Source organism: Oncorhynchus tshawytscha, linkage group LG06 (assembly GCF_018296145.1).
Source record: "Oncorhynchus tshawytscha isolate Ot180627B linkage group LG06, Otsh_v2.0, whole genome shotgun sequence".
Taxonomy (NCBI): Eukaryota; Metazoa; Chordata; class Actinopteri; order Salmoniformes; family Salmonidae; genus Oncorhynchus; species Oncorhynchus tshawytscha.
In genome coordinates, this window is record NC_056434.1 from 78172547 (window position 1) to 78187505 (window position 14959).

At 48.0% G+C, this 14959-nt stretch overlaps 1 protein-coding gene across 5 annotated transcripts in view; it reads left to right on the forward strand.

Annotated features, from left to right (window-relative positions):
* The window catches only part of LOC112253545 (girdin), an 81460-nt gene that overhangs the window by 59695 nt on the left and 6806 nt on the right, over positions 1-14959 (forward strand). For 3 of the 5 annotated variants that reach the window (XM_042323636.1, XM_042323638.1, XM_042323640.1), the window contains exons 12-30: positions 207-351; positions 706-884; positions 1950-2087; positions 2529-2843; positions 3002-3757; positions 4055-4185; positions 4348-4486; positions 4807-4989; positions 5133-5294; positions 5899-6176; positions 6703-6846; positions 7179-7365; positions 8775-8920; positions 9541-9633; positions 10327-10529; positions 11373-11444; positions 12398-12475; positions 13777-13989; positions 14518-14580. In XM_042323636.1, the coding sequence (XP_042179570.1) occupies positions 207-351; positions 706-884; positions 1950-2087; positions 2529-2843; positions 3002-3757; positions 4055-4185; positions 4348-4486; positions 4807-4989; positions 5133-5294; positions 5899-6176; positions 6703-6846; positions 7179-7365; positions 8775-8920; positions 9541-9633; positions 10327-10529; positions 11373-11444; positions 12398-12475; positions 13777-13989; positions 14518-14580 (3625 nt within the window). The remainder of the gene's footprint in view (positions 1-206; positions 352-705; positions 885-1949; positions 2088-2528; positions 2844-3001; positions 3758-4054; positions 4186-4347; positions 4487-4806; positions 4990-5132; positions 5295-5898; positions 6177-6702; positions 6847-7178; positions 7366-8774; positions 8921-9540; positions 9634-10326; positions 10530-11372; positions 11445-12397; positions 12476-13776; positions 13990-14517; positions 14581-14959) is intronic. The other 2 variants (XM_042323637.1, XM_042323639.1) reach the window with 2 other exon arrangements.

Sequence of the window (14959 nt, forward strand, 5' to 3'; positions counted from 1 at the left end):
AGGACAGAGGGAAACTGAGTGTGTTTTGTGTGTGGGATCAGAGGAATCAAACAGACATAGTGATATGACTGATTTTACAAGCTGATTTTTTGGAGCCATCTTGTAGTCATCTCTGATGAATGTCCATACTATACTGTAAGGCTTAGCTTTTGGGGAGCCGTCTGACAGTGTGTCATGTGTATGTTGTCTGTCTGTGTGTTTGTTAGGACCGGGACATGGACAGGAAGCGTATTGAGGAGCTGCTAGAGGAGAACCTGGTCCTGGAGATGGCCCAGAAACAGAGCATGGACGAGTCTCTCCACCTGGGGTGGGAACTACAGCAGCTCTCCATGACCCCTGACCTGACAGAGGGTGAGCAGCCTGGAGCAGCAGCCCTCAGCACTGGGGCTCTGGCTCCAACCCTGGCCCTGGCTTTGGTCCTTTATACACACACAACAGATTGGACAGGGTTTATCTACACATGACTAACTCCTGTAATTAATATTCAATGACTCCAAGACCCAGATTAGCACTGGGCCTGGATTTGGAACGATGTTAATGGGGTTAACTGGTTTTGGATCAGGATAAACCCTGTCAGTAACTACAGTTAGGGATATTCCATACTTCCTCTTCCCTTGGGGGACCTCTTACCACTATAACAGAACCTGTAGCATTTGCATACAGTATGTTGTTGTGTGCCTAACCATAGATGGTTTCATTGTGCAGTGCCTCAGAAGTCCCTGGGCCACGAGGTGAATGAGCTGACATCCAGCCGGCTGCTGAAGCTGGAGAAGGAGAACCAGACCCTGCTGAAGACTGTGGAGGAGCTGAGAGGTTCTGCCAGCAAACACGTCCCTGCACGTCTCCTCAAGGCTGACAAGGAGAACCAGAGGCTCACCCAGAGGGTCAGAGCAGCTTCTATACTTGTATAGAATATATACTGAATTCCACTCACTTGCTTCCTGAACATTTCCCCTTCTCTAGCCCACCCAACATGGGCTCCACACTTGTTCCTTGCATCAACAACATAACAATGGCTGTTTGCTCTTTACCCCTACAGTAGCGTCTTGTTCCAGCCCCCTAGTTTTCACCCCAGGACTTGGCTTTCAGGCCCCTTAGCTCCATGACACCAGAGGGAATTGAAAGAACAGAGTAATTCTTGAAGACCGTTTCCTATTCTCTCTCAGACTTGACACTTGAAGGACACTCCATAAGCTAACTCTCGGCTATTTTCAGACACTTAAGCCTTCTCTGTGCTCTCCGCATAGAATGCATGAAATGTGCCTTTCTCACACAAAGACAAGAGGTAAGACTGTGTTAGGCAGCACCACTGGATCGGTCTTTATGAGAGCCCATTTTAAAGTGAATCCAAGCAGGAGCTCTTGTACAATAACAGTTTAACTGGCTGTTTAACTGGCTGCCCGTAGATGAGCAATACGTAGGCAGTTTTGAGTTAAGCTGCTTTGACAGAATTAGGTGCTTGTGGGATATCTATGATATGATTAGTAATAATCAGTCTGCCTTGTGAAGAGTTCACCCTGTAGACCAGCATCCTGTCCAGGGCGTGTACTTGTACATCAAGCTGCCTCACGCCACAGAAACAGGAGATCGGCTCCTATGAGTCGTTCCAGCTTGCACAAACCAAGGCTTGTGCAAGATTCATCAGAAGGGCTTTATATGGACCTGCCTACGAGTCCCTTTAATAAAGGACATGTATCACAACACTGCCACTGTGACTAGAGAAATATAAATAGCATAATCAGCGTCAATTCAGTTTTATTTTTGCAAATTAAAATTCAAAAACAGGCTCTTCAATTTAACAGTGACCGAATCCCAATAGAATGGTGCCCAACTGTGATGGGTAATGGTATGGTAGACAAGCACCTGCCTGTACTGCACACTCTCATTGTGTCTGTGATCTAAGTGACTGGGTGTCATGGTAACAGTGTGTGTCCTGTGTGTGCCTGCAGCTGGTGCAGCTGGAGAGTGAGCTGAACACAGAAAGGGAGAGTCTGCACAGTGCAGAGCATCTTGGCACCGACCTGATGAAGGAGAAGGCTCTGCTGGAGAAAACCCTGGAGACGCTGAGGGAGAATTCTGAGAGACAGGTACACACACACACACACACACGGTGGGTCGAGGGACTGAATTTGTTTTGATCTGGTCTGGTTTCAAGAGTCTCCAAATGACATTACTACCTATGTATCCAGATCGAGTTTTCTTAGGAGATAGCAGTCTTTGTGCTTGCATTCTCCCAACTAGTTGGAGACCTCTGTGTGGCTTGGGGGATAAAGCAGACATAGTGTAATGAGGTCACAGGGTGTTTAGATTGATGATGTTTACAGTGAGAAGACATGGATACAAGCCAGATCTCTGGTGAACCTACACTACAGCGTTAACTAGGAAGAAATCAGGACCCTAGGTATAGTCTTCTCAGTTCCCATATTCAGGAAAGACTCAGGGTTCTCTTCATATTAACACTATACTGAAACATGACTTGAGTTGACCTACCATACTGCCACTCTGACGTCCTCTATGTCGTGTCCCAGGTGAAAGGCCTGGAGCAGGAGAACGAGCATCTGACCAATACCGTCTCGTCGCTGAGGCAACGCTCCCAGGTGGGCCCTGAGGCGCGGGTCAAAGACGTGGAGAAGGAGAACCGCGTGCTGCACGAGTCCATCCGGGAGACCAGCTCCAAGCTCAACAAGCTGGAGTTTGAGCGTAAGCAGCTGCGTAAGGACCTGGCGGTGTACAAGGAGAAGGGCGAGAGGACAGAGGAGCTGGAGGTGGAGGCGCAGCGGCTGGAGAGGGAGAACGAGGCCCTGCAGAAGCGAGTAGCCAGCCTGGGCATCACCTGTGACAAGGTCTGCCTCTCTGCATGCATTGGTGGCTGTATAGTTCACCTCTAGTTGTCTGTGTACCTGCTGTCTATTCTGTGTCCCCATCATATACAGTAGATGGGACTTTGAATGAGGAGCATTTATTAATTGATACATTTTCCCACATTCTCTCAAATCATCAGGTGGCGTCTCTGGAGAAGGAGAACGCAGAGCTTGAGGCAGAGGGCCGTCGTTTGAAGAAGAACGTGGAAGGCCTGCGGAGCACCTCCTTCCAGCTGGAGGCCCTGGAGAAGGAGAATGCCCAGCTGGACGAGGAGAACCTGAAGCTCCGCAGGGCTGCAGAGGTGCTCCGCTCGGCCGGGAACAAGGCGGCTCAGCTGGAACTGGAGAACCGGGAGCTGGAGAGCGAGAGGAGCCAGCTGAAGAGAAGCCTGGAGCTGCTCAAAGCCTCCTCCAGGAAGACGGAGAGGCTGGAGGTGAGCTACCAGGGCCTGGACACGGAGAATCAGCGGCTGCAGAAATCCCTAGAGAACAGCAGCCGCAAGATCCAGCAGCTAGAGGGGGAGCTGCAGGACGTAGAACAGGAGAACCAGAGTCTGCAGAGGAGCCTGGAGGAACTGAAAATCTCCAGCAAACGTCTGGAGCAGCTGGAGCAGGAGAATAAGACTCTGGAGCAGGAGAGCTCTCAGCTGGAGAAGGACAAGAAGCAGCTGGAGAAGGAAAACAAGAGGCTGAGACAGCAGGCGGAGATCAGGGACTCCAAGCTGGACGAGGACAACCTGAGGATCAGCCACCTGGAGAAGGAGAACCGCTCACTGGGCAAGGAGATGACCTCCTTCAAGGACTCCTGCAACCGCCTTAAAGACCTGGAGAAAGAGAACAAAGAGCTGGTCAAACAGGCCACTATAGATAAGAAGACCCTGGTCACTCTGCGAGAGGTAATGGTGTCGCTACTACCCCAGAGAGGCATGTTGTAATGTTAGGAGATATATTGTAATGCATTGGGTGAATGCCCATAAGGCTTCAAATGTGCATTTAGATGATCGATAAAGTTCTGTTACAGTCATTGCGCCTGCATTATGCACGAAGTAATAGAACCAGAGCACTCTGTCAACACATTTTCAGAAACTTGGAACTCCACTGTGCCTCATAAGATTATATTATTCATTAATAAAGGATTGGGGTGTAGGGATTACAAATGTAAAGTGATTCTGGGTTGGCGTTTGATGTTCCAGGAACTGGTGAGTGAGAAACTGCGGACTCAGCAGATGAACAATGATCTTGAGAAACTGACCCACGAGCTGGAGAAGATAGGCCTTAACAAGGAGAGGTTGCTGCAGGCCGAGCAGAGCTCTGACGACGACAGGTAACACACACACACACACATACCACTATGCTGCTGCTCAAAGGTACCACATCGATGAAGGTTCATAGTAGGTACTCTGCCATCAATACACTGTCAAGACCTTGAATTCTTTCCAGGGAAGACCCTTGGTCTTTAATGATTGTGAATGTCCCTTATCTGCAGGTACAAGCTGCTGGAGTTCAAGCTAGAGTCCACTCTCAAGTCTTCTCTGGAGATCAAGGAGGAGAAGATAGCTGCCTTGGAGGCCAGACTGCAGGAGTCCTCTAACCTCAACCAACAACTGCGCCAGGAGCTTAAAACTGTTAGTTCCCAAACAATACATTACAACAGTCCAGAAGACCAAAACATAAACCCCGAGAGATTCTGTGTTATGTTCGTTAACACATGACTCAGAGAAACGTTGAAATGCTTCTGAGGCCATGTATTATGTATTCATTCCTTTTTCATTATGTTATCAATTCCTGAGGCACCAGGAGCCTGGAAAACACAGAGAATAGTCTCCACAGCACGTTTTTCAACTCTGTGACGAAAACTAGAACCCTTGCTGGGGTGCCAGAACAGAGAACAGTATATCTTTAGAAGATTTGGGGGGATGGAGGTTTAACCCTTTGACCTTTCCAGGTGAAGAAAAACTATGAGGCCCTGCGACAGAGGGAGGAGGAGGAGAGGATGGTGCAGAGCTCACCCCCCAGAGGAGGGGACAGGGAGGACTCTCAGGCCGTCAACAAGTGGGAGAAGGAGAGCCACGAGACCACCCGGGAACTGCTCAAGGTCAAAGACCGCCTCATTGAGGTGGAGAGGAACGTGAGTACACTCTATCTAATGAACAACTAAAAACAGCCGTCTTAGATACTGCATGTGACAGTGATGTGTCACTGAAGTGTGAAGGACTCTGCATATAAATAATGCCTGTGTATATCTTGTCTGTCTGTCTATACCATCTCCAGAATGCCACCCTCCAGGCAGAGAAGCAGGCCCTGCATACCAACATGAAGCAGCTAGAGACCCAGAGCAGTAACCTGCAGGCCCAGATTCTGGCTCTGCAGAGACAGACTGCATCTCTACAGGAGAACAACACCACACTACAGACCCAGAACGCCAAACTCCAGGTAAGCCCGGGTTCCCTCTGTTGCTCCCTCACTGCTGTGCCCTGAACTCTATTTTCTGGCCTTGTCTACACTGCATCTATAGCCTGTATTGTAGTTTAAACTCTCCCCAAGCGTGTCTCTTCTCTCCACTCTGCCCCGTGGCTAGAGATAATTCCTTTCTCATTGAGCTTTGCTCCACAACATCTATTTTGATGTATTTTTTGGCAGCGGATCAACAAAATCTTGCATTCTGCTGCAAGCCAAAACTAATTACAACTTTGAACATGTCTGTGCTTGTGATTTGTACTGGCAAAAAAACATTTGACCACTGATGTCTATCCAAATCAGACAAGGACATGCAACGTCTCAACCATCAGAGTTGACTAGAGGGACAGGGTGGCTGCGTACACAGTGCCCCCTGTTGTTCAGAAGTGACACCGGTGTCTATTCAAATTATTTTGTGGGGTTCTTACCCTGGTTTTCACATAATCAGTGAATCTAATCTATTGCTATTCCGAGCAGGACATGACAAAACCCTTGAAGAAACTGTTATAGTTAAGGGCATTTCCTGATTAAGTTCAGACTGCTCAGATCGTCCAATCAGAAGTCTTGTTTTCCCCCCTAGGTTGAGAACTCAACGCTGAACTCCCAGAGTGGCGCTCTCATGGCCCAGAATGCCCAACTGGCGACGCAGCAGTCCAGTATGGAGAACGAGAAGGAGGGGGCGATGAGGGACAGGGAAGACCTGAGGTCCACCTATGAGATGCTGCTAAGGGACCATGAGAAACTGGCTGCCCTGCATGAGAGACAGGCCTCCGAGTACGAGGGCCTCATCGGCAAACATGGAGGCCTGAAAAGTTCCCACAAGAGTCTAGAGTCACAGCACAGAGACCTGGAGGACAGGTGGGGTTTCTACTGGCACTGTTATGTGCTTAATGCATACTGTAGCACAGCTGGCCTACAATCACACACTTAACCACACTCATGGCCAAAGACACGTGCACGACAGTCTTATTATGCATTCACCTCCACTCTACCATTACACAGCACTCAAGTCAGAGACGTGTGTAAACGCACAGCTGCTGTTCACTAACAGGTAGTACTGTATTTACAGGTATAACCAGCTGCTGTTCACTAACAGGTAGTACTGTATTTACAGGTATAACCAGCTGCTGTTCACTAACAGGTAGTACTGTATTTACAGGTATAACCAGCTGCTGTTCACTAACAGGTAGTACTGTATTTACAGGTATAACCAGCTGCTGTTCACTAACAGGTAGTACTGTATTTACAGGTATAACCAGCTGCTGTTCACTAACAGGTAGTACTGTATTTACAGGTATAACCAGCTGCTGTTCACTAACAGGTAGTACTGTATTTACAGGTATAACCAGCTGCTGTTCACTAACAGGTAGTACTGTATTTACAGGTATAACCAGCTGCTGAGGCAGAAGGATCAGCTGGAGGAGCTGGAGAAACAGCTGAAGTCAGAGCAGGAGAAGATGCTGTCTGAGAACAAGAGCCACGAGGCCACGGCTGCAGACTACCACAAACTGAAGGAGGAGAATGAAAGGTTAAACTGAATACTGTATGTATAAGGAACCGAGGGGGAGGGGGGTGTGCCCTGAGGTTTACTTTGGGGTGCAAGGGAACATCCCTAAACTGTCAATCCAGCTGAGGAGAAACCTGTGTAACAAGATTTTTTGAGAGCGAGGGAAAAGAAAGTCTGTTTTGAGTGGCAGTATGCAGACATTTTAAGTGGTAGTTTACAATTAGATAACTAACCATTTAGCTGTTATTTTGCTCGTCAATTAGTGAATGGTTTGGTTTGTGGTTTGACCTGTGCCAGGGGCTATGAGTAAAGAATGTGCTGTTTGAAACCCATTCTGATGTTTCTGTGTGTAGGCTGAACATGGCACACCGTCAGCTGGTGAAGGATAATGAGGGCCTGCAGGCCGACCATAAGAACCTGAAGAGCCAGATGAACGGTGCCAAGCTGGAACAGACCCGCATGGAGGCAGAGTTCTCCAAACTCAAAGAGCAGTACCAGCAGCTGGACATCACCTCCACCAAGCTCACTAACCAGTGTGAGGTACGGTTACATACCCCTCAACCCCACTTCTCTACCTCCCACTCACCAACCAGTGTGAGGTACGGTTACATACCCCTCAACCCCACTTCTCTACCTCCCACTCACCAATCAGTATGAGGTACGGTTGCAAACCCCTCAACCCCACTTCCCCACTACCTCAACCCCACCAGTGTGAGGTACTTACATACCCCTCCCCCACTTCTCTACCTCCCACCAGTGTGAGGTACGGTTACATACCCCTCAACCCCACTTCTCTACCTCCCACTTACCAACCAGTGTGAGGTACGGTTACATACCCCTCAACCCCACTTCTCTACCTCCCACTCACCAACCAGTGTGAGGTACGGTTACATACCCCTCAACCCCACTTCTCTACCTCCCACTCACCAACCAGTGTGAGGTACGGTTACATACCCCTCAACCCCACTTCTCTACCTCCCACTCACCAACCAGTGTGAGGTACGGTTACATACCCCAACCCCACTCAACCCCACTTCTCTCAACCCCACTTCTCCTCCCACTCAGTACCAACCAGTGTGAGGTACGGTTACATACCCTCAACCCCACTTCTCTACCTCCCACTCACCAATCAGTATGAGGTACGGTTACATACCCCTCAACCCCACTTCTCTACCTCCCACTCACCAATCAGTGTGAGGTACGGTTACATACCCCTCAACCCCACTTCTCTACCTCCCACTTACCAACCAGTGTGAGGTACGGTTACATACCCCTCAACCCCACTTCTCTCCCCTCCCACTTACCCCCTCAACCAGTGTGAGGTACGGTTACATACCCCTCAACCCCACTTCTCTACCTCCCACTCACCAATCAGTATGAGGTACGGTTACATACCCCTCAACCCCACTTCTCTACCTCCCACTTACCAACCAGTGTGAGGTACGGTTACATACCCCTCAACCCCACTTCTCTACCTCCCACTTACCTACCAGTGTGAGGTACGGTTACATACCCCTCAACCCCACTTCTCTACCTCCCACTCACCAACCAGTGTGAGGAACTGCAATATCTGCACCCCCTTCCCACAGACCGACTAGATTGGAATTTGCATGTTCCACATATTTCCCAACTCTATCACAGGAAACTCTTGGTAAATATGCCCCCATGTTATGGAAGTGTTCATAGCTGATATTGGGCCACTGTCCTGACATCTGTCTGTTGGAAAGGAAGGCTGATTGAGTAGTTGTGCCTGGGGATACACAGCTGGTTTCTCAACACTGAGCTCTATGAGGCTTAAAGAGTGTCAGACAACGATTCACACACTGCAAAAGGCACAGCCCATGTAATACATACAACCATGGAAAAGAAACTTGGAAACTTGCTCAATAACTATTTCCATTGAAAACGTAGGTAAAAAAAAAAAATTAAGTTTATTTCTCTCTCCCTAGTTGCTGAGTCAGTTGAAAGGGAACCTGGAGGAGGAGAACCGTCACCTGCTGGACCAGATCCAGACCCTGATGCTGCAGAACCGCACCCTGCTAGAACAGACCATGGAGAGCAAGGACCTGTTCCACGTAGAACAGAGACAGTACATGTGAGAGATGACCCCCACTATTACATTTTGATAGCCTGTAACCGGTGTCAAACATGTCAACAGGAGAAATGTCTGTTTCTTGGCTATGTAGCTAGATGTCATTTGTCTCTGACCCTAACTGGTCTAGATGTCATTTGTCCCTGACGCTAACTGGTCTAGATGTCATTTGTCCCTGACGCTAACTGGTCTAGATGTCATTTGTCCCTGACGCTAACTGGTCTAGTTGTCATTTGTCCCTGACCCTAACTGGTCTAGATGTCATTTGTCCCTGACGCTAACTGGTCTAGTTGTCATTTGTCCCTGACCCTAACTGGTCTAGATGTCATTTGTCCCTGATGCTAACTGGTCTAGATGTCATTTGTCCCTGACCCTAACTGGTCTAGATGTCATTTGTCCCTGAACCTAACTGGTCTAGATGTCATTTGTCCCTGACGCTAACTGGTCTAGATGTCATTTGTCCCTGACCCTAACTGGTCTAGATGTCATTTGTCCCTGAACCTAACTGGTCTAGATGGCATTTGTCCCTGACACTAACTGGTCTAGATGGCATTTGTCCCTGACACTAACTGGTCTAGATGTCATTTGTCCCTGACGCTAACTGGTCTTTCCCTCCTTCACAGAGACAAGCTGAACGAGTTGAGGAGACAGAAGGAGAAGCTGGAGGAGAAGATCATGGATCAGTATAAGTTCTACGACCCCTCACCTCCACGGAGGTAAGTAGCTAGGAGGAATCCACTCACTGCTGTCACTGTGGGTGGTGCTGTGGCCAGACTTGGGAATGCTGCAGTACATCATGTCCATAGGTATCTGTATACTATCTGTCATAGTAAACAGCTGGCTGAGACAAAGCAGACATCCCCCCCACATGAAAATTAAATGTATAACTGCAGTACATTGCTGCAGTCGTCTGGTTAGGATTCATTCTAGTACCTAATCGACTGCACTATACCTAACCATTCAGTTCGGATTCATTTCCGTGCCTGACTAAATGCAGATGGTTTACATCTGAACCTAACCAACCCCTGCATAACCAACCCCTGCATATGGTTGAAATGTCTACCTAACCAGGCAGCTCTGGTTTATATTTATGCCTAACCAACATCATCATAGCTGTAAATTATGGCTGTCTCTGGGGAATTGGTATGCTGTGGTTTACAAGAACACCCCAGATGCTGGAAAACCCCTGGTTCAATAGGCATGAAATGGGAAAACAAACTAAATGCATTCCCCCCCCCCTTTTCCTTCCTACTGAACACTAGCCAGAATAAAATAATTTACCTCAAATAACAATAACTCCTCCCCCATCTCTCTCCTTCCTCTCTCTCCCCTTTCTCTCTCCCCTTTCTCTCTCCCTCCCTCATCTCTCCCTCCCCTCTCACTCTCACTCCCCTCCCCTCTCGTGTCAGACGGGGGAATTGGATCACCCTGAAGATGAAGAAGCTGATCAAGCCGAGGAGTCGGGAGCGGATGCGTTCCCTGACGCTGACTCCCACACGCTCCGAGTCCAGCGAGGGCTTCCTGGGGCTTCCTCTGGACAGCCAGGACTCCTCCTCCATAGGCTCTGGCTCCAACTCCCTGGACGACACGCTGACACACAAGAGGAGCAGCAGTGAGTTGACACACTCTCAGGCCTGCATGGAATATTCCCTACTGAACAGATCAAATCCAGCCTTATTTGAAGTGCAATTAAAACACATCAGTATACGTTACAGTAAAATAAACACAATAGAAGGAAGCAATAGACCGATCCTGACCAGGCAGCCTGGGACTAGGTCTTCCTCTCTCAGTACAACTGACCAGAGGGACTGACACACAGGAAGAAGGACTAGATCACATGTTAGATAAAAGACCCAGGAAGCAGAGCACATATTGTATTAATACATATATGCAGGGTTGGACACAGAGAGACCAAAGGACACTGGGTCAGATTCAGGAAAGTACACTCTGACACTAGAACATGAGAGGGTCATATTCAGGAAATGAAGAATGAGCAGGGTCAGATTCAGGTAATGAAGAATCAGCATGGTCAGATTCAGGAAATTAAGAATGAACAGGGTCAGATTCAGGTAATGAAGAATCAGCATGGTCAGATTCAGGAAATTAAGAATGAACAGGGTCAGATTCAAGAAATGAAGAATGAGCAGGGTCAGATTCAGGAAATGAAGAATGAGCAGGGTCAGATTCAGGAAATGAAGAATGAGCAGGGTCAGATTCAGGAAATGAAGAATGAGCAGGGTCAGATTCAGGAAATGAAGAATGAGCAGGGTCAGATTCAGGAAATGAAGAATGAGCAGGGTCAGATTCAGGAAATGAAGAATGAGCAGGGGTCAGTTGCAGACGGTGAGGCTTGCCGGGCTGGAGACTCCAGGACAGTAGATGCTTGTTGCTGTGTGGTGGTTGGTTGTGTGGACCTAACGCTTGCGATGCTTGTTTTTCTCTCTCTGTGCAAAAGGGAAGAGAGACTCTCAGAGAGTGCAGCATTCCCATGTGCAGGGTAACCAGGGTAACCAGGGTTCCTCTAATGGTATGCTAAGAGGGGAGGGCTGGGCGCGGCTTGTAGTCGAGCTGTCCTGTCACTCAGGGCATGTCAACGTGTCATGACTCATCCTTCAGTCAATGTCCATACCTATTAAAAGGTGCAATGCATTATGGGTCACCTGTGCTCAATGCACCAGCTATTAACACATTTTTTGTCTTCAACTATACTAAAGACAACCTTTTATGCAACCATTTGATTTGTCTTTGAATAGCTCTAATAAATAACGTTTAAGTAACACACACACAATATGAGATATGTAAAAAAAAAAATTAAAAAGACTGAAGTTCCACTTCTTTATTTCTGTGAAATGCAGACAGTCTGGAGCTGGAAATCTAAAATGGTGTCTCTGTATAGTCAGTGTCCCAGAATCTTCTCTTTCCCTGTGAATACTCCTTTCACTGCAGTGCCACTCCTTGTCTCATCGTTTTACCTCCTAATTGCACCCTTTAATAAACATCACCCTGTGTGTGTGTGTGTGTGTGTGTGTGTGTGTGTGTGTGTGTGTGTGTGTGTGTGTGTGTGTGTGTGTGTGTGTGTGTGTGTGTGTGTGTGTGTGTGTGTGTGTGTGTGTGTGTGTGTGTGTGTGTGTGTGTGTGTGTGTGTGTGTGTGTGTGCTGGCAGCCTGATGTCTTCTATGTAACAACCCTCTTCACAGCCATCCCACCGAGCTGGTGTTTTGTGTATGAATTTGTTTGAACAGTCAGTGAGTGTTAGTGTGTGTGTGCTCATTTGCATGTAAGCGTTTTCCCTTGTGTAACTCTGTGTGTTTGTTTTCGGTCCCAGCTGGGTCTTCAGGGCACTACCCTGGTTCTCTCCCCCTGGTTCTGTCCCCCTGGTTCTCAGCATTAACAGCCATCTGTTTTCCCTCCTTTCTGTTCCTCTCCATCTCCCCTGGTCTTTCTGTTTCTCCCCCCTCTGCTTTGGCTGTAAACTGACAGCTCTGAAAAGGCTGCCCTTTATGAGGACCAGATCGAAGGAGAAAGACAAAGAGAAGGCCATCTACCGCCGGTCCATGTGTAAGACCTCCAATAGCCCACCCAGCGTCCTACTACCTCCCTCCATCACTCCACCTCCTCTGGCCTGCGCCTGCCTCCCTCTCTCGCTCCACCTCCTCTTGCCTGCGCCTGCCTCCCTCCATCGCTCCACCTCCTCTGGCCTGCGCCTGCCTCCCTCCATCGCTCCACCTCCTCTGGCCTGCGCCTGCCTCCCTCCATCGCTCCACCTCCTCTGGCCTGCGCCTGCCTCCCTCCATCTCCTAGAGTCTCCTCTCATAGCTCCTGGCTGGTGTCTTTCCTTCCATTCTAGGAATACTAAACTCAAACACTACTGTTTCCCTAATAGTAGCTGCATCTATCTTAACACATGTTGTGTTTGGATTAGATTTGTGTACAGTCAAAGCAATGACATACAAGAACTAACATATGTAGATATTAGAACAAACTAACACTCTCTTCAGTGATTAAGGACACGAATGTAAGTTAATGTGATTGTAGAGGATAGAGGTGTTCTGTGAACTGTAGGGTTTTTTCTGTAGTTCTTTTCGCTGTAGTGTTGTGATATCTGTAGATGAGCTGTAGTTTATTTTTAGTCCAGGTCTAGTGTGTGTATATGTGTGTGACAGTGCAGTCGCGAGGAACTGTATGCCATTCCACTTTTCTCTACTGTACCGTACTGTATAGTGTGGTGTGACCTGCACTGTGTGACTCTGGCCCCATCTATATATCTCTGCCTGTGGTGTGAGTGCAGCCTGCCATCTCACCCCTCTCTCACTACAGTGCTGATGCAGGCATGGCTTGGCAGAACCACACTGCGCGCTCTCTTTCTCTCTCTTTTTCTATCTCTCTCTCTCTCTCTCTTTTTCTATCTCTCTCTCTCGCTCTCTCTCTCTCTCTCTTTTTCTATCTCTCTCTCTCTCTCTCTCTCTCTCTCTCTCTCTCTCTCTCTGCCACCATGTAGGATTTGAAATGGAGCCTTCCATTGATTTCTTTATCTTTTTCTCTCTTTCCCTATCTTGTATTTTCTTTCTTTATCTCTCATTTTCTCTATCATTCCCTGTCTTCTCTTTTATCTTTCACTCTCTCTGCTATTTTTATTGAGTCTTTTTTCAGTTTGGCTGCATTTCAGCTCTTTTGCATGCTTTGCCAACATGGGCTTGCTGACACTGACTGTGTCACATCTCTGAATGCTGCTGCTCTGATTCTTAGCAGCCACTGCATGCTTAGCCTAGCGCTGCTCCCTGTGCCCTCCCTCTGGGGCCAGTCAGCCCACCACATAAGGGTAGGAGGTATCGGCTAATTGATCTTCATCTCCAACCCAGCTATGAACGACTTGCTACAGACCATGGCGCTGGCGGGGGGTCAGTGGGCAGGCAGCACAGAGAACCTGGAGGCGCCCGTCGAGACCAACGGGGGCAGCGGTACCCGGCGAATGAAAGGGCTGGGTTCCATGGCCTACTCCACCAACGCTATCAACTACACCACACTCACCCTGCCTTCAGGCAGCAGGGCCAAGAGGAGCCTGAAGATCAAAGGTAGAGACTACAGGACCCCCCTTCCTCTGTGTGGTCATCTGAACTATCATAAAGGGAAAGGGGAAACCTAGTCAGTTGCACAACTGAATGCATTCAACCAAAATGTGTCTTCCGCATTTAACCCAACCCCTCTGAATCAGAGATGTGAGGGTGCTGCCTTAAACGACGTCCACGTCATCAGCCCCTGGGGAGAAGTTGTTGTTAGGGTTTAACTGCCTTGCTCTTGGGCAGAACGGCAAATTTGTCCACCTTGCCAACTCGGGGATTCAAACCAGGAAACTTTAAGGTTACTGGCCCAATGCCCTTAACCTGTGTATTTACTGTAGTAGAAAGATCTGCCAATCTTTGTGTGTTTCAGAAGCAAGTCATTAATTATTTTCATTTTTTTCATACTCTAGCTTTCAGAAGATTGGCTGACTGATTGGCTGAGTCAGACTTTGCTTCCCATAAGCCCTATTCTCCTGTAGTCTCCTGTAGTATCCCTCCAATCATAACTCATATTTCCTTATCTCTTTGTCTTTCTTCCAGACAACGCTTCCTGTGAAGATGTTCCAGCATCCTCAGACGACCCCATTGGGGTCAAAGGGCAAGGTAAAATAACTGTTGCCCTTAAGAACAGAAACTCCCATTACTATTATATACCACCAGTTTACTACTGGAATGAAATATCAAATGGCCCCAAAAAAAGTCCCTGTTTTAAAAAGCCCTACAGTAAGTGTAAATGTTGTGCCACTATGATGTAAAGATAGCCCACTAACGTTAGCTAGAAGCTTGGCCCATATCTCTGCATTTCAGTTTGCTACCATTAGAAAGGGATTCAGCCAAGATGTTATCATAAACCGCAAACTCCACCTAACAAATGGTCTTAAGCTGCCTGCCTCCATTAGCTGGTAGATCAGGTTTTCTGCCTACTCCATATCCCCACTCACACACATATAACACACACACACAAGTTATCTCTATTTCCTGT